The following is an 18865-nucleotide window of genomic DNA, read 5'->3' on the forward strand; positions in this document are numbered from 1 at the left end:
TTTGTTTTGTGATCTTGTTGTTCAGGCCTTTATCTTTTTCTTTTTCTTTTTTTTTGCGGGGCAATGGGGGTTAAGTGACTTGCCCAGGGTCACACAGCCAGCAAGTGTTAAGTATCTGAGGCCGGATCCGAACTCAGGTACTCCTGAATCCAGGGCTGGTGCTTTATCCACTGCGCCAACTAGCTGCCCCCTGTTCAGGCCTTTTTCAGTCATGTCTGACTCTTGGTGACATCATTTGGGGTTTTCTTGGCAGAGATACTGAAGTGGTTTGCCATTTCCTGCTCCAGTTCATTTTACAGATGAGGAAACTGAGGCAAACAGGGTTAGGTGACTTGCCCAGGGTCACAAATCTAGTAAGTGTCTGAGGCCAGATTTGAACTCAGGAATATGATTTTTCCTGACTCCAGGTCCATCATTCTATCCACTATCCATTATGCCACCTAGTTGTTCCTTGTGACCTCGGGCAAGACACTAAAATGTCCCTAGTTGTAATACTTTTGTTACCTGATTCCCAAGGTTGTTTTGAGAATCAGATTAAATAATATGTAAAAAATACCTTGTAGGAGGCAGCTAGATGGCTCAGTGGATAAAGCACCAGCCCTCGATTCAGGAGGACCTGAGTTCAAATCCGGCCTCAGACACTTGACACTTACTAGCTGTGTGACCCTGGGCAAGTCACTTAACCCTCATTGCCCTGCAAAATTAAAAAAAAAAAGTACCTTGTAAATGTTGGCCATACTTACTTGTTGCTATTATTATTCTATCCCAGAGTTGAACTTTGTGGAGCTGGTTATCACAGGGATCCTGACCCTGTTCACTGTGATCTCTGTCGTCATCTACCTGGAGGATGCCACTTACCTGTACAAGAATATACGGTGCCCCATCAAAAGGAAGACTCTGATTTGGAGCAGTTCTGCTCCAACGGTGAGAGCCTCAACATTTGGAGAGGGGAGCAGGGTGAGAGGACCAGTGATGGGGGAGGGGGGAGGACAGCCATCAAACTCAGCTATTCAAGTCTCTGAGGAGTTGTCCTCCAGAGTTTGAGAGGAATTACATTCAGTTCATTTATTTCAACAAAAATTTATGAAATGCTTACTTTATGGAAGGCACTGTATTTAGTGAGACTCAGAATTGAGTCCTTAAAGCCCTCATATTTCACTGCTCTGGATGCTTACTAGCTGTGTGACCCTGAGCAAATCACTTCGCATTTGTTTTCCTCAGTTTCCTCATCTGTAAAATGGGGATAATAATAGCATCTGCCTCCCAGGGTTGTTGTGAGGATCAAATGGGATGGTATTTGCAAAATATTTTTGAAAACCTTAAAACTCTATATAAATTCTAGCTATCATTATCATTATTATTATTATTACTATTGCTATTATATAAAGCAGATCAATAAAAATTTGAGGTGAGAGAAAGCACTAGCATCTAATGGGCTCAAGAAAAGCTTCATGGATTTAGTGACACCTGAGCTAAGCTTTTGAAGCAAGGTCAGAAGTTTGAGAGGCTGAGATGAGGAAGGATGGGAGACCAGAGGATACAGAATGTCAAGATTAGAGGAAAAGCTCAGGTTGATTGGGCGGGGGTGGGGGGGCAGGATAATGAGGGTTAAGTGACTTGCCCAGGATCACACAGCTAGTAAGTGTCAAGTGTCTGAGGCCGGATTTGAACTCAGGTCCTTCCGAATACAGAGCCGGTGTTTTATCCACTGCGCCACCTAGCTGCCCCAAGAGGAAAAGCTGATGGAGCTTTTAAGCTGGGAGTCCAAGTACATAAAGAAGAGTAATGGGAGATAAGGCTAGAAAGGTAGATTAGAGACAGATATACTGGCCCTTAGACACTAAGCTAAGGGGGTTTTTTGCCCTAAAGGCAATAGAGGACAAGTAAAATCTTTGAGCTAGGGTAACTGAACCTGAGCCTTGAGAAAGGGAAGCCAATTAGAAGACTAATAGTCCAAGAAAGAGATGATCAGGGCCTGAACCAGAATGGTGACCACATAAATGGAGAGAATATGGATGGGAGAGGGAAGGAGGTAGAATTTATAAGGCTTGGCAACTAATTGAGTGTGGGGAATATGAGAGAGAGGAGAGGTCAGGATGTTTCTGAGGTTATGGACCTGGGAGATTGGAAGGATAGTGGCACCATCAATAGAATAGGGTTGTTTGCTTGTTGTCCTTCCTTCTCAAAGAGGACCAAAATGACATCGCTATGTTGGAGTCCAGGTACTGTGTGTCCAACTGTAGCTGATCAAACCAAAACCAATTCAGAAAGCTCTATCACAGGTTGGGCACAAATAGTCCATATAGACATTCCGAGGAAAATTGGAGAAGTGGGTTTGGGGGGGAAAGATGAGTTGTATTGTGGATATGTTGTTTGAGGGGAAGGCATTTCAATGGGACATCTAGGTGGATGTTCAACCAGCTGTGCCCCTTCCCCTGATGCTCTCCCTCATTGGCATCTCCTTGGAGTGAGTAGATGCTTCCCACAAAAGGGTGAGCTCTGACTGAGATGTACTCCTAGGCTCTCAGTGTTTACCTATATTTATCAAATCCATCTATTCTACCTAACCCCTTATAATAAAGTATTCTGTTTCCCAAAAAAAAGTGTGTGTAGATAGATACATATATACATAGATAGACAGATAGATGATAGATAGACAGAGAGACAGATAGACAAAGAGACAGTTGGACAGAGACAGACAGATTTGGGAACCGCCTTCACAGAGATAATAATCATTTGGAAGTGATGAGGTCACCAAGGGAGAGAGTATAGGATATGAAGAAAACCCATAGCAGACCCTTGAGGGACATCCATACTCAATGGGTAGAATATAAATGATGATCCGACAAATGAGAACAGTTTCAGTAAAGTGATGGGGAGAGAAAGCTAAACTGATTGTAAAGGAGGGAGGGAGGGGGAGAGAGAGAAAAAGAGAGAGAGAGAGAGAGAAGAAGAAGAAGAAGAAGAAGAAGAAGAAGAAGAAGAAGAAGGGAGGGGGAGGGAGGAAGGGAAAGAAGAATGCATTTACTAAGCCCTTATATGCCAAGTACTGTGCTAGGCACTGGGGATGCAAAAGTGGGACAAATCCTGTCCTCAGGGAGATTACAGGGATAAAAGTCTGGACTTGGAGTCAGAAAGAGATCAGAATTTGAATCCTGTCTGCCAGGGAAGACAGTCTGGGTCTGGAAAACCACAGGCATGCTGTGTGGAGCCAGAAACAATGCTAGCATTGATTTAATTACTGTGCCCAGACCAGAGTGAGAGATGGAAAATGGGACGGTGGTCAGAGAAAGGAAGTACACAAGACAGCAGCAAGGCAGATGGCAACGTGTCATGGAGAGATCTGGGGCTGGCTAGACCAAAACTTTGTAGGGGAGACCCTCATGTGGAGTCTCGTAACTGAATGTGGGGGTTGAGAAAAATTTGGCAACAGTAAAAGGTTATGTATGCCTATTTTATACACCTAATATACCCAGGGTCACGGAAAAATTTCTTGGCTGAAAAGGGGTTATGAGTGGAAAAGGTTTAAGAAGCCCTAGGCTGGGGGCGGCTAGGTGGCACAGTGGATAAAGCACCAGCCCTGGATTCAGGAGTACCTGAGTTCAAATCCGGCCTGACACTTGACACTTACTAGCTGTGTGACCCTGGGCCAGTTACTTAACCCCCACTGCCCCGCAAAAAAAAAAAGAAGCCCTGGGCTAGATATGGGGGGGGGGCGGGGGGAACGGCAGAGCAATTCATAACCATTGTCCAGAAATCCAAATCCCATTCTCGGATGTCTGCCTTTTAACCAGTTTTTCACTTTTCCCAATCCATCTCTTTTCTTCTGGAACCCAAACTTTCAAACAATGGATGAGTTCTTTGAAAAATAGAAATAAAATAAACATTTAAAAACCACTTTTGTTCCTAAGGTCTTCAATTTCTTGTCCTTCAACATTCTTAGCCATGCTTTCTCCAAGTTGAGGCAGCTCATTCATTGTCCAGTGGCCTCAATCTTCTCACGTACGGTGAATGAGGCCATCTGCTAAGAATGAGGGGAAAGAGCAGATCTGGAGGATTGAAGGAGGATGGTTTGGAACAACGATCACAGGGATTGTGATAACAGAACAACTGCCATTTTTATACCTAAAGGAACTAAGACCCACAGAGAAAAAGTGACTCCCCTATTTTATGCTTAAGGTGCTGGTGGGGCATCCAGATGGAGACACCTAGCAGAGAAATAGAAGCCTAGAACTGGGAAGATGTAAGGGGTGGAAGCATAGATTTGGGAGTGAGCTACAAAGGTGTGTCCACTGAAGTCAAAAGATCGTCTTTTGAGCTCTGACCAGCCATCCTGTTACACACTACACCAAGAAACTGGACTTTGGGGCTGTAGAGGACAAAGAGATGTTTTGTCCTGGGAATGAGGCGTCTTCCCTCTCCCAACTGATTGCCTCTCATTCTTTCCAAGTAGGTAGTGTCTATATTTTGCTGCTGTGGGATCTGGATCCCCCGCTCCCTGATGCTGGTGGAGATGGCTGTCACCTCGTAAGCATCCTAGTACCCCTCTAGGGTCTGGCTTCTCCTACTAGCACCATAGGCTGAGGAGAGCTCAGACTTGGGGCTCTGCTCCTCCCCACCCACAGCTTCTGCTCTTCTCCTTGTACTTGTAACCTCTCCCTGACATGGGGCTGATCAAAGCGGACTGCCACCCCCAGCCCCATTATAGATGTCCTGATCAGAAAATGAGCACTTTCCAGACTGTGGATATTCAGCTCTTGAGGAAGCCCATGGTTCTTAAGAAGTCCCCTTCTCTTCCTTATTAAGGCACATCCCCTTTCCTGTTTCTAGAATCAGGCATCTTTTCTACTGTCCCCTGGTCCTGTTCTCTCACCTCCCTCTGTTCCACACACAAGGTCAGTCTCTGCTGCCTTCCCCCTTCAGCAACCAACATCTAAACCCCAGCCCCCAGCACATCTCTTTCCTACTTCACAATTTCCCTTCCCCAGACAGCAAACCTCCTGTTCCTACCTAGGACAGCTAACCTTTCCTTTTTCTCTGTCCTCAGGTATTTTGCCATTTGCTTTTACTTGATGATGATGGTCATGGTGGAAGGCTTTGGTGGGAAAGAAGCAGTGCTGAGGACGCTGAAGGACACCCCAATGATAGTCCATACTGGCCCTTGCTGCTGTTGCTGCCCCTGCTGTCCCCGCCTCATTCTTACCAAGTATGGAAGAGACAGAGACAGAGACAGAGACAGAGACAGAGACAGAGACAGACTGTGTGCGGATTAGTACCCTCTAGGAGCTCAGGATGGGACAATACCACTGGTGAAAATGTTGGGAATCCCAGAATCGAGCTTGTGAAAAGTTTTTTCCTCTAGAGATTTTGCCTGGCCAGGCTGATGACTCATTTAGAATGCCTACTGGTGGAGGCATGCTGAGGGGAGAACTAGGGCTCTGAGGCTGCTCCCACCCAGCCTCACAGACTCCTCCAAACAGAGTTAGCTAGTACAGATCAGGCTATGAATTGCTCTATTTGCTCATCTCTGCCATTGTCCTTGAGTCTTGGGAAAGGGAAGGGGAGTAAGCATTTATTAAGTACCTACTATGTGCCAGGCATTGTGCTAAGCACTTTACAAATATCTTTTAGTCTTCACAACAGGTAGGTTCTATGAACCTCATTTTACAGTTGAGGAAACTGAGGCAGACATTAAATTACTTACTCAGGGTCACATAGTGTCTGGGATCCGATTTGAATTCAGGTCTTCCTGACTCCAGGTTCAACATTTTGTTCAATGGGCCATCTAATTGCCTTGACACTGAATTTTGCCCAGGAGCCATCATCTTTGAGATGAGGGGCGTGTGGGAGTCCTGCCATCTCAGTATTGTAATAACGATAGCTAGCATTCATATAGCACTTTCAGGTTTGTAAAGTGCTTTATATCTTCTTTGTTCCTCACAACAAGCTGAGAGACAGGTGCTATCATCATTTTATAGATGAGGAAACTGAGACTGAGTAATTGAATGACTTCCTCAGAATCAGAGAACTAGTAAATGATTGAGACAGAATTTGAACTTGAGTCTTAGCTTCTTCTCAGCTTGCCTTCCACCAACCTATGGTGTCTCAATCCCCAGAAGACAGAGGATCCACCTCCCACAAATTGAGCAACCACTATAGCTGTCCTCTTTCTCTGAGGATGACCAAAGGGCTTCAAGGGGCAGTAGAGGGGTGGGCTTGTGTCAGTCAATGTTCCCCTCCCACTCTCCTCAGGAGGAAGCTGCAGGTGCTGATGTTGGCCCCATTCCAGTACGTGTTCTTCAAAATGGTCTTTGTTTTGTTGGGCCTGCTGCTGATACCTGATGGCATCTACAATCCAGCAGATGTAAGTGGGAAGGGGCCCGGGAGTGGAAACAAAACCCAGGATGAGCCTCTTTCCACACTTTCCGTTTCCAGTTGAGCAAACATAACACAGAGATGCTCCCCCATTCTGGTGTTTGGAGCACAGCAGAGGCTATAGGGGTTTCTGTGGGGAAACAATGTAGTACACTGAGGGAAAGGGCATTATGACCTTTTCCTCATCATCAACATGAGGAGAAAAAAGATTCTGGGCAGAATTCTATCACTGACTCCTTTCTTCTCTGACCCACCTAGATTTCTGCAGAGAGCACAGCTCTATGGATGAACACTCTCCTCGGAGTGTCGACTTTACTGGCACTCTGGGCCCTGGGCATCATTTTCCGCCAGGCCAGGTTACACCTTGGCGCTCAGAACATAGGAGGCAAATTTGCTATCTTTCAGGTAACTACATCTAAGTGTATACATGTGGTCAGCCCATTCACAGTAGCTCAACATATAAAACTCTGACCTTAGTCCCAAGTTTCCCAAAAGGAATTCTGGGCATCCCTAGGGCTCCTCTAGGTTTGGGGAGCTAGAAAATTAATCTGTCTGCAACTGAGCCAAGGATGAGAAGAATCAGGGAGAAGGAAAGGGGGTAAGAAGTTAAAACTGGAAGAAAAATTTGAAGGGGAAAAGCATTCAGAGTACCCATGATGTGTAGACAACAGCAGCCTTGAATATTTGCTGTTGGGTTGTTCAGTTGTGTCCAACTCTTTGTGACCCCATTTGGGGTTTTCTTGGCAGAGATACTGAAGTGATCTGCCATTTCCTTCTCCAGCTCATTTTACCAATGAGGAAACTGAGGCAAACAGTGTTAAGTAACTTGCCCAGGGCCACCCAACTAGTAAGTGTCTGAGGGTGGATTTGTAGTTAGGTTTTCCTGGCTCTAGGACCCAGCGCTTCTATCTAATGCACCTAATTGCCCTTCTATATTACCAGTTCTTCAAATGTTTGGAAGCAAGCTTGTCATGTTTCCCTAAACCTCCAGTTCTTTCAGTTGATTTCAATATGGCATAATAATCTCTAATAACCTACCTCAGAATGCTCTCCAGCTGTCAGTGTTCAGACTCCCAGATTTCTAGCCATCATCATTTCTTGGACCTGACCAAAAATGTTATAATCTTACCTGAATTCAAGATCTCTCCACTCGGATAACCTACCAATATTCCCTTTTTCTTTCCATAGTCCTCCTATTTATCCATGAAAACTTCTGAATTATCTTTAACTCTCTCTTTAGTCATCCCCTACTTCCCAACTTTATAATTTTTTAAATATCTCATGTCTTATTCTCTTTTTCCAATGCCACTGCTCTAATCTATATCTTCATTTCCCCAGATGTAGGTTAATACAATTCAAAAACCAATTCAGCACATACAACATATAGAACATTTTTCTAGGTGCTAGGGGAGAAGAGTAGTTAAGATACCATCCTTTTTTTTTTTTGGTTTGTTTGGGTTTGTTTGTTTGTTTGTTTTAGTGAGGCAATTGGGGTTAAGTGACTTGCCCAGGGTCACACAGCTAGTAAGCGTTAAGTGTCCGAGGCCAGATTTGAACTCAGGAACTCCTGACTCCAGGGCCAGTGTTCTATCCACTGCGCCACCTAGCTGCCCCTCAAAAGTGATTTTTCTAAAGTGCAGATCCGATCATATACCCCCCTACCCATACTCAATAAATTCCCGATTACTTCCAGGATTAAATATAAAATCCTCTGTTTGGCAAAACAATAGCTCTTCATAACCTGGCCTTTTATCTTTCCAATCTTCTTATAGTTTGTTTATATCTCTTCACGTAGAGTGGCCTACTTGCACTTCCTTAAATGAGACACTTCATATCCTGCATCGATGTTTTGCACTGGCTGTCCCCATACCTTGGACACTGCTCCTTCCTCTCCACCTTTTGAGTTTCCCTGGCTTCAAGATTGCTCAGTTTCTACCTTCTGCAGGAGTCCTTTCCTAGCACGCTGCACTCTACCCCACCCCCCCAGATGCTAGTGCTCTTGGAAGGCCCTATTCCTCTCCACCCATTCAACTCTTACCGGTCTTTCAAAGCCCACCTCAAACCAGTATTAAGTTCTTACTTTGTAAATGGTCCACAGCATTTACTGTTCACATATTTGGGTTATATTTAATAATCATATCCTGCTATAGGCAGTTAGGTGGTGCAGGGCAGAGCTCTGAGCCTGGAGTCAGGAAGACTCATCTTTGTGAGTTCAAATCTGGCCTCAAACACTTACCAGCTGTGTGACCCTGGGCAAGTCATTTCACCATTTACCTTAGTTTCCTCATCTGTAAAATGAACTGGAGGAGAAAATGTCAAAACTGCTCCAGTATTTTTTCCAAGAAAACCCCACATAGGATTACGAAGAGTCAGACATGACTGAACAACAAATATATAGCTTTCAGTTGGACATGACTGAGATGACTGAACAAGCGGTACCACTAGTGGTACTGTATGGCAGTAAGACATAGAATACAATGGCATCTGTAGAACTGAAAATGACCTGGGTGTAGTGGCACACACCTGTAATGCCTGGGTTTTTTTTTTTTGTTTGTTTGTTTTGTTTTGTCTTTGCTGGGCAATGAGGGTTAAGTGACTTTGCCCAGGGTCACACAGCTAGTAAGTGTCAAGTGTCTGAGGCTGGATTTGAACTCAGGTCCTCCTGAATCCAGGGCTGGTGCTTTATCCACTGTGCCACCTAGCTGCCCCCTGTAATCCCTGTTACTGGAAGAGGGTGAGGCTGGTGGATCGCTTAAATTTGGGAGTTAAGAACTGTAGCAAAGTTAAGCTAATTGGGTATCCACACAGCCTGGCACCAATATGGTCAGTCTTTGGGAGCTGAGGGATACCAGGCTGCCTCAGGGGCAAATTGGCCCAATCTGGAAAAATGGAACAGGTTAAAGGATCCATGTTGTGTGGTGTTGGGATTGGGCCTATGAATGGTGGCTTTACTTCTAGTTCGAGGTAGGTCAACCAAGAAAAAATTAAAATATACAGAGGTGAATGGGTCTAAGCAGCCTGTGACATATAGCCAATGGGAATGTCAATGAAAAGAAGCAAAATATATCAAAGAATTACATGATAGGAAAAGAAGATGAACTGGTCAAGAAGTGAGGGCAGGGGCAGCTAGGTGGCGTAGTGGATAGAGCACCGGCCCTGGAGTCAGGAGTACCTGAGTTCAAATCTGGCCTCAGACACTTAACACTTACTAGCTGTGTGACCCTGGGCAAGTCACTTAACCCCAATTGCCTCACTTAAAAAAAAAAAAAAAAGAAGTGAGGGCAAAGGATGATAGCATTACAGAGCGGTCTACCAGCAGCCTCTAGGTATCTGGTGAAGTCTAGGAAGAGTCTCACAGGATGAGCAGACACGGAAGGATGACCAGCTGCATCGCTGGGACTTACAAATTACTGAGATCACAGAGCTGAGTATTTCTGAATATAATACCTAACCACATTCTCTGAGGAATACACATAGAGTAGCTTTATTTCCCCAACCAGACTCATTTATTTGAAGGATGACTCGTGTTTATACTTTTTATGTCCAGCAAAACCTAGATATGATGCTGGGCATGTAACAGAGATTCAATTGAGATCTTTCCTAAGAGGAAAAAAAAAACCAGCTTTCTCATGCAGTGCAAGGTCATATGGGGAAATACACTGTGTTTGTGAGATCCTGCCATGATTAACGTAAAGGAATAGTGAAAAACTCAGAACCTGCTCTTGACTAAACTAAGAAAATTGGTACATTGGAACATCTCTAGGATAAATAGCAGCTATTGGATGGGAGCAAGGGAGGGGTGGATGAGGGAATCTAGGCAGAGGGAATGAAAATCAAATTCTATATAACACTTGGAGAGTAGGTGCTTAATAAGTGTTTGTTGACTTGATTAACCAATGGATTAGCCAATTCAATGTTTGCTCTGTTCTTCCAGATTGCTCATTTTGATGCTTACGCATTAGCACCTCCAGCTATGTCAGGGTTTCATGAGCTTTGAATCAATACATATTGCTCTTGGTTAACAGTTTTAGTCAAATGTTTGATGAGGGAAGAGGAACTATAGTAAGAGGTTTTCTAATATACCTGGATTTTAAATACCTGAATCTCCTACTCTCTTAACATTGCAACATGAGCATGGTTATACCTATATACAATGAAAAAGATGGATGAAAACCTAGAAGGCTACCTATCCTCACACTGGGAAATCAGAAGGTCTCAGCTTTCTTCATGTAGAATTACAAAATCTCATTTGGAAGGGAATGAATCCTCTGGTCTATGATATCCCCAGGAAGTGGTCATCCAGTTTTCACTTGCACACCTGAAGAGAACTAACTAAACTCCCATGACAACCCATTCCACTTTGGGACATTTGTAAATTTTTAGGAAGTTTTTCCTTACATTAAGCTTAAAGCTAACACCTAACACTGCAATTTCCACCTAGTGTTCCTTATTCTATCCTTCAGAGACAAGCAGAGTAAGTCCCTCCTTCCACGTGACAATCTTTTTTTTTTTTTTAAGTGAGGCAATTGGGGTTAAGTGACTTGCCCAGGGTCACACAGCTAGTAAGTGTTAAGTGTCTGAGGCCGGATTTGAACCCAGGTACTCCTGAATCCAGGGCCGGTGCTCTATCCACTGCGCCACCTAGCTGCCCCTACAATCCTTTTATACTTAAAGACACATAGTATGTCCCTCTGTCTTCTTTCCTCTAAGTTCCTTCAACTCAAGTCCCATGACATGATCTTTAGATTACTCACTGGTTTTGGTCCTTCTCCTCTAAACACACTTCTTCCCCAAACACAGTGGAACATTCTGGAATGCGGTCTCACTTTACTCTCATTCACAGGTGCTCGTTGTATTTACTGCACTGCAGCCCTCTATCTTCTCAATATTGGCCAGTGTTGGCCAGATTGCTTGTTCTCCACCTTTTTCCTCTAAAATTAGGTCCCAAGGTGAGTATCTAACTTACTTAATAAGTAAGTCTCAGCTTCTGTTCCAAACCCCTACCGATGCTATCAAAAAGGAGAATCTTTAGAGGTCAAAGCCACCTTGATCCTCCAACCCTTTGCCTTACACAGGGAAAGAAAACTAAAACCCAACAGCTTGAGACTACCCATCATGCCCAGACAAGGAGAGTATTCAAGGAGTGTATTGTCTGTTACAGTTTCCATCACATAACCTCTGGGTTAAGAATAAGTATCCATATCAAGGGAAGGCCATGCAAACAGAGATGTATTGTGTAGTAAGACAAGTTTATCCATAGTTGTACTATACACATTCTCTTTAATATCTTCATAAAACTTATCTTGGAGTAAGAGGACTAGACAAAAAACAGGAGACTTGGACACTAGTTCTGGTTCCATCTCTAATTTACTGTGGCCTTGAGCAATCTTAATTTCTGTAGGCCCATTTCCTGATTTCTAAGATGGAGATATTATCTGTTTTATCAACATCATTACTGTAGTACTATGCAAATGCAGCGTGGCATAATTTTTTATTATTCTTGGGCACTGCTGTCCATATGTTGTTCTTCAGTCATGCCCCGACTCTTCCTGACCCCATTTGGGGTTTTCTTGGCCAAAGATACTGGAGTGGTTTGTCATTCCCTTCTCTGGCTCACTTTACAGATGAGGAACTAAGGCAAGCAGGGTTAAGTGACTTGCCCAGGGTAACACAGCTAGGAAGTGTGTGAGGCTAGATTTGAATTTAGGAAGAGGAATATTCCTAACTTCAGGCCCAGTGCTCTATCCTAGTCTACCTAGCCAAAAGTAGCCATTAGGATTTTAAATAACCAATCTTCAGTAAGATCATCAGTTTGGGAATAAGTCTGGGTTATTGAAAGAGTTAGATTTAAACTTACTTTCAGGTGACTTAGATGTACTAATATCAATCAGGTCTAAACTGATTAATCTTAGGAAATCTTGCAGAGAAGTATCACAGAAATATAAAGTCAGAAATCTGATAAACCAATAATCCTTTTCAACAGGGCAGCGAGGTGGCACAGTGGATAAAGCTCTAGGCCAGGAGTCAGGAGTCAGGAGTCTTCCTGAGTTCAAATCTAGCCTCAGACACTTATCACCTGTGTAACCCTGGGCAAGTCACTTAATCCTGTTTGCCTCGGTTCCCTCATCTGTAGAATGAGCTGGAGAAATGGCAAACCATTCCAATATTTTTGCCAAGAAAACACCAAATGAGGTCACAAAGAGTTGAACATGACTGAAACGACTGAACAACAACAATCCTTTTAATGGGCTATTTAGACTTGAATTTATCAGCAAGATATTGCCTTTGTTTCTCAATGTAAGCCATGTTTTATATGTAATGTAATGATGTTTTATAGTGATGAACTGCCACCTTCTGGTAATAGAGACCTCTCTGATGACTGTACTGACAAGAATATACTATCGGAAGCGAGACGATAAGATGGGATTTGAGCCTTTATCTTTTCTGGACCCATCCTCTGAAACTGACAATTAAATGAAGACAGACTGGCTCCCCCCAAAGATGGCTGGAGCCACCAAAAATGCATTAGTCCAGATATGACAAGAGCAAGGATATTCTCATTGTCATTATGCAGGCTGCAAATAACTATCGAAATTAAGTTGAATTATTTTAACATGATAAAGTGCTGGTGGGGTTAAGAAAGAAAAGATTTTATTTTATAAAAAAAAATTAAATGATGGAGTTTTAAACTCTGAAAATGTAAGGGTTTTGTTTTGGGGGTGGGGAGCAGTGTATACAGAGGTCTCAGTGCAACCTAAAGTCAGAATACTAAAAAGTCCATGTGTACATAAAATTTCACTGTAACCAATCTGGGACACATCCCAAAGCAAATGAAGAATAAGTTTGCTGGTCTTGATCCTTTGAAATGGCAGATAAGTAACATAATTTGGCCATGCCCAAAGCCATAAAGAAATCAGATGGTAGGGTAAGAACAAAATGAAAATGGAAAATATTCCATTTGCTATACAACTACAGAAACATCATTTAGACAATTGGGCTGGGTTTCATTTCTGTGGGGCAAAAATTGTGTGAAGCTTCCCTGTTAGGGAATTGTCTCTGAGATAACACACAGTGACCCAGCTTCCATAATATGATACTATAAATTCGGAACAAAGGGCTCTACTAGGGAAAGGGAACCGGGAAGACAGGTACCACCTCCCTGTCGCCCAAACAAATATATCACCACACGAAGTCAAAAACACAGGGGATGAGAACATTGGTTAAAATCACTTTGCATTTATTTGGCTAAATGACAAAAGCCAAAACAACTGCGAACAGATTAACAACACACAGACAGAAACTGATAGACTAAACACCAACAGAGGAAAACTTTCCTTTGGACTCTATGGCATTAATGATGAAGTTAACATTCACGCCAAGACCTGTGTTTCTTTCCAAGACAATTCCTTCCCCAAGGAGCCTCAACCCCCAAACAACCTAAGATGACATATCTTCGTTGACAGGGTCAGGAAGGCCTACGTTTAATCTGAATGAAGTTAAACTGAGCCATTTCAACTTGGAACCCAATGTAAAACAGATGCTTTCATTTTTTATCTTCCTGTCCCTGCCAAGTATAAACCTACATAAGACTTTGGCAGAAAGAAATGCTGTGTTGTTTTTTTTAAAGGAAATTAGTATTTTAATATCATAACCCCAAGACCATATTCCATTTATTAATCTGGAAAAATAACAGCTAGGAGGGATCATTCCTGCATCCCATGACAACCTGTTCTTCAAGAGAAGGAAAAAAATACAAATCATTGTGGTATGACTCTGAAAAATATAGATTCTTAGAAATACTTATATTGATGAGTTAAAAAAAATACAATTACTTACAAAACATCTTTTTTCTTTTTTTTCCCATCTGCATTGGTGAGGCTCCCTATGATACTGTATACAGAGAAAATTCTTGAGAGCTATGGCTTTTGACAGAATAAAAAGGCAAATGTAGTTGATTTGAAAGAGATTATGGGGAACAGATCCAGAGTAAGGTCCTAAAAGCATCAAACTCCTTTATAGAGGAAGTCATACTCAACAAGATAATCCAAAGATGGAAGAACAAAATACTCTGAAGAAATACTATGGAGATGAGCCTCCATCAGTGCTATTTACTAGGTGTTTGGCCCCTAGGCAAAGAAAGAAGAAAAATGTAATTATGGTACAGCATAAGGTGCTCTTGTGGCAGAGAAAGAAGTTACCTATTCCCTTTATTAATGTGTCTAGATCTTCCCTTTGTTTTGTTTTGTTTTTTCCCTCTCTCCATAATTTACAGAACACTTTGGCTCCTATTCTCACCTAATCCTTTGATCACGGTCTGCTTTTTGATTGCTTTGGAGAGGCAGAAGCAGGAGAAACGATCCCCTTCTCTTTTCTCATGTAAATTCCCACACCTCATTTCCTCACGGCTGTGGTGATGGGTGACTTTGCCAAAGCAGAAAGTAGATGTTCTGCCCAGTCCACAGTGAGGCCACTACTAAAATGGCCCATCCTTAATGTCAGTCTCAGGGCATCTATATAGGACTGTTACAAACATCTCTTCCTAACCTGCAGACCAGCACCTAGCTCTGATCCCTCTAGGGAGTCTGTGCTTTGTCCACCTTAGCCATCCCATCTGGACCTACTGCTTTCACTGACCCACAGAGAGAAAAAGCCCTAAACCTTCACAGAATAAAGGGGTAATCGTGGCACAGAGTTTCCCCCTCTAATTTCATTTAATGAGATAAATAGTCAAAGAGGCATCATTCCAGTGGTGTCGATTATTTTCCTTTCTTAGTTTCACCTTTCCTCGGGTGCAAAGATATAGAAATATAGACTTTAAGGGATCCAGACAAACATCTCTGGCAACAAAAGGACTCAACCTCATGAAAAGCTATTTGTGTTCAGAAGATGTCTACTTGAGACAAGTCAAAAGACAGTGCTGAACACAAACTCAGGCTTAACAATTCTGTGGCTTAACTATTTGCCTAAAGGTTACTTCCTTGGGATGGGGCATATCCAAATAGAGTATCCCACTGGTCATTGGCAGAGAGGAGTCTTATCTGCTAAAACCCCAAAGTCAATACATTTCTGGTGAATAATTGAAAGGAAGAAAAACCATATTCTTATGGTGTCTCTTTGTAAATGCACATCTTAAGAGAGAAGAAATTGTAAACTCAAGATACTGGGGACATTCCAAAGGATGTACCATAAAAGACCTTGGGGACAGATTTCAGTAGAAACACCTTCTCCACCACCAGGCTTCAAATACACAGCCTCAGAAAATAAAAAATCTATACCAGGAAGAATGTTCTAGACAGAAACAATATCACTAATACAGGAAAAGCCTGCCTGGCTAAAGCAAAGAAGTTAAATTAACACTTGATCAAAGGAAGCCATGAAGCAGCATAGCAAGGGAAAAAATTGATTTTAAGTGTTTCAGAGGATCCCAAACCAAAGCTCATTAGAACCAAAAGGCTCCAGAATAAAATGGCGCTTCATCAGAAACACCGTTTCCATAAGCCACTGGGGAATACATTGGAAGTCTCCCTCTATTCATTTCTTTCACTTTGATATGTCAGCAACCTCTCCAGGCAGCTTGAATCTTAAGCATTCTCACTGCCTTGCTGGGTAGGTACAGTGTAAATCCTGTGACAATTACTTGTCATCTAGCAGGCACAAAAAACAGGTTTTATTAGAAAGTGTTCATGTGGGAGGCCATGGGAGGCAAACAGCCCCAACACATGGACAAACACAGAAAGCAACTTGTGGTTTTCATAGCTGAAAACACTAAAACTCCACCCCCACAAGGGGCATTGATGAGCAACCGAGCAGAGCCAGACACAAGCAGTCTTCCCATTGGGCCCACAACACGAGCACTGGGGTAGGGGCTGCTCTGCTGGTCATTTGGTTGAGGAGGCAGGATGGTGAAGCTAAGAAAGAGGCACATGCTCAGCAGCAGCAGCACAGCCTTAAGCATCTGCATTCCTTGGGAAGGGAGTCAAGTGGTGTACTCCCCCAAGGCTGAGCCAGGCCCATGTGAATGGTGGGTAGATGGGAGGAAAAGAGGGAGAGAGGGAGGTCTGCACCTAAATCGGGTCTCACCTCTGGGAAAGACATGTGAGCTCTGCTTTGTAAGAGAGTCCCTTTTTGCTCTGTCTCTCGGGAGGGGAGGAAGAGGTTGGGAGGACTGACCAAGGTTAAGAAAATTCTGAGGCAAAAAGATGAGAGTGTGGCCACTGTTAGAGAAAGGGAGACAGGTCCTAGACTCTTTGTTCCCAAACTCCAGGGAGTCTTCTACAATCGTTAAATGTGGGCGTAGGAACATGGATTAAAAGAACACCCTGAAAGCCTCCAAACACTTGCAGTGGTATCCTTTTGGGAGAAGCAAGGTAAAGTCCTAGATATGGGAATGGCTGGGTGCAAGACTGTTTCCCCGCTGTAATTCAGTTTCTCTACATAAATATCACAGTATGCTCTGTGCTCTAAAAGCAGGCTATAGAAAGAAAGAGGCAAAAAGCTCACCAAGGACTCCTAGGCAGCTCAGAAAATTGGAGATGAGTTTCTGAAAAGATGAACATTCAGGGAAACTACTTGATGAATCATCCCTTTACCCGCTACCCTCAGGGATCACAATGGTAGCGTATTTCCAGCAGACCCATCACAAGGAGTGAAAAGGGACAGACCCAGAGAAACTCCTCTGAGAGCTCCCTACTACACCTCAGCACATTTGCCAGCAACAAACTTTAGGGTATTTGTGACTTCTGGAGGTCAGCTTTGTCTTCAAAAAAGAAAAGAAAAGAAAAAAATGGAAATCAAATTATAAGGAAGTTCACATAATTTTCCCTAAACCACATCTGGCACAGTTCACATCAGGTATAAGGACTTGGCAAGTAAGTCTGCTTCAGAGCAGAAATAAAATTATAGTGAATTAAGGGGGAAGAAAGGCCTCTGGGAACAATACTATCTCTTTTTCCTCTCCTGGTTGGGGCTCCACTTATTACATTTAAAAGGCTATTTTATAATTAATAAAAACTATTATTTTCCCTTCAAGATTATCTGAATGCAAACAGTAAAGCGACGTCCTTGTGGAGGCTGGTGCAGGGGAATAGAGGAGAGGCTTCTAAGGCAGTCCCTTCTCTGTTTCTCAGGGTGACGCCTTTGGGGACAGGCTATTTTGATCTCTGTCCCAGGTTCTCCTTCCCTTGCCTACAACTGTCCTTGAGTTTAGTGTTGGAATTAACAATTTGGAATTCAAAAGACAGCTGGAGGTGACAGGACAGAGGAAGGAAGGAGGGAGGTGGGATGGCAAATTAGTCCTCTTCATCATCTTCACTGATGTCATACTGAACAGCCTTGTGTACCGAGAGGTTCGATGGGGAGGAGGGTGGAGAAGTCTTGCCAGAGAAGGGCCATCGAAAGGAGGGAGAAGGGGAACGTTCACGTGTGGGGCTGTTGCTTGGACTCTGCTTGGGACTGATGGCTTGAAGCATCCGGCCTTTTCCTTCTTTCAGCATATGTTTCTGGGAATGGGGAGGATAACAAAAGGAAAGTTAGAAGAAACCTCTGGTTGGTTCTTGATCACTACTAATGGACTATAGATTTTGAGCTAGAAAATAACTAGGAGGCCATATACTCTAACTCCCTCATTTAACAGGTAAAGAAACTGAGGCCCAAGGAGGCCAAGTGACTTGCTTTTAGATCACATGGTACTTTACTAAGTACCTAGTGCCTCAGTGAGTCATCCCGAGCTTCAGTAAGTCACCACCTTGAACTGATATTGCAGGATGACTTTGGCCACATGAGGAGGAATCATGATCATAATCATAAGTTTTAGGTACTTCCTAAGCACAAGTGAATTTTAAAGAGGTTCTATACTATAGTAAACCACTGTTGAATATACAGCCATATAATTCTAACAGAAGGAACCTCCTCGGAAAGCAGTCTCTACAATAACCCTCTACTTCTAGACAAAATTACAGACCAATCTAACATCGAGGCTCATAAGGTATATTTCCCAAAAGTAATAATTTACATAATTATCATTCTTCTTTTGGCCATAAGGACAACACTGAAGCAAGCCAAATGAGGTTAAAGACTTACTTAGATATGTAAGAAATAATCATTAAGAACCAATAATTTGGGGAGATTCCGAGCTCTCCCCTTCTTCTAAAGTTCTTTAAAAAGTTTAGTCTGAAGGACACTACTGATAATGAGACTGCATTGACTCTCCTAGATCTCGGTCAGGTCCTACCAAACCCTGAAAGGAATTTAATCCAGGATCCTGAAAGCCCACTGTGTTCTACTCGAGCTTGGTGGAGACAGATCCTTTTGTCTAGATAGCCCAAAGCTGGGATTGGTCTGGCATAAATATTTTCTCTGTCCAAAGGTAACATGATGATGGGGTGATATCAGTTCCTCATTGGAAGGGTACATAAACTGAGCCCCACCACCATGATTGTCTTTGGTCTAAGAGAAATGGTCAAATGACCATCTTTTTATTAATAATCTGCTA

The 18865-nt window shown here is 43.0% G+C and overlaps 2 protein-coding genes across 4 annotated transcripts in view; one reads left to right on the forward strand and one right to left on the reverse strand.

Moving 5' to 3' along the window:
- The window catches only part of SLC51A (solute carrier family 51 subunit alpha), a 32695-nt gene extending 19644 nt beyond the window's left edge, over positions 1–13051 (forward strand). Inside the window, exons 3-9 of the mRNA XM_043996133.1 lie at positions 770–924; positions 4454–4527; positions 5048–5206; positions 6253–6364; positions 6634–6780; positions 11219–11324; positions 12713–13051. Coding sequence (XP_043852068.1) covers positions 770–924; positions 4454–4527; positions 5048–5206; positions 6253–6364; positions 6634–6780; positions 11219–11324; positions 12713–12849 — 890 coding nt within the window. The 3' untranslated portion in view covers positions 12850–13051. The remainder of the gene's footprint in view (positions 1–769; positions 925–4453; positions 4528–5047; positions 5207–6252; positions 6365–6633; positions 6781–11218; positions 11325–12712) is intronic.
- Positions 13052–13591: 540 nt separating this feature from the next.
- PCYT1A (phosphate cytidylyltransferase 1A, choline) overlaps positions 13592–18865 on the reverse strand; it is a 94504-nt gene continuing 89230 nt past the window's right edge. For all 3 annotated transcript variants that reach the window (XM_043996132.1, XM_043996130.1, XM_043996131.1), the window contains one exon: positions 13592–17873. In XM_043996132.1, the coding sequence (XP_043852067.1) occupies positions 17664–17873 (210 nt within the window). In that variant the 3' untranslated portion in view covers positions 13592–17663. The remainder of the gene's footprint in view (positions 17874–18865) is intronic.

This window comes from Dromiciops gliroides, chromosome 3 (assembly GCF_019393635.1).
Source record: "Dromiciops gliroides isolate mDroGli1 chromosome 3, mDroGli1.pri, whole genome shotgun sequence".
NCBI classification, from domain to species: domain Eukaryota; kingdom Metazoa; phylum Chordata; class Mammalia; order Microbiotheria; family Microbiotheriidae; genus Dromiciops; species Dromiciops gliroides.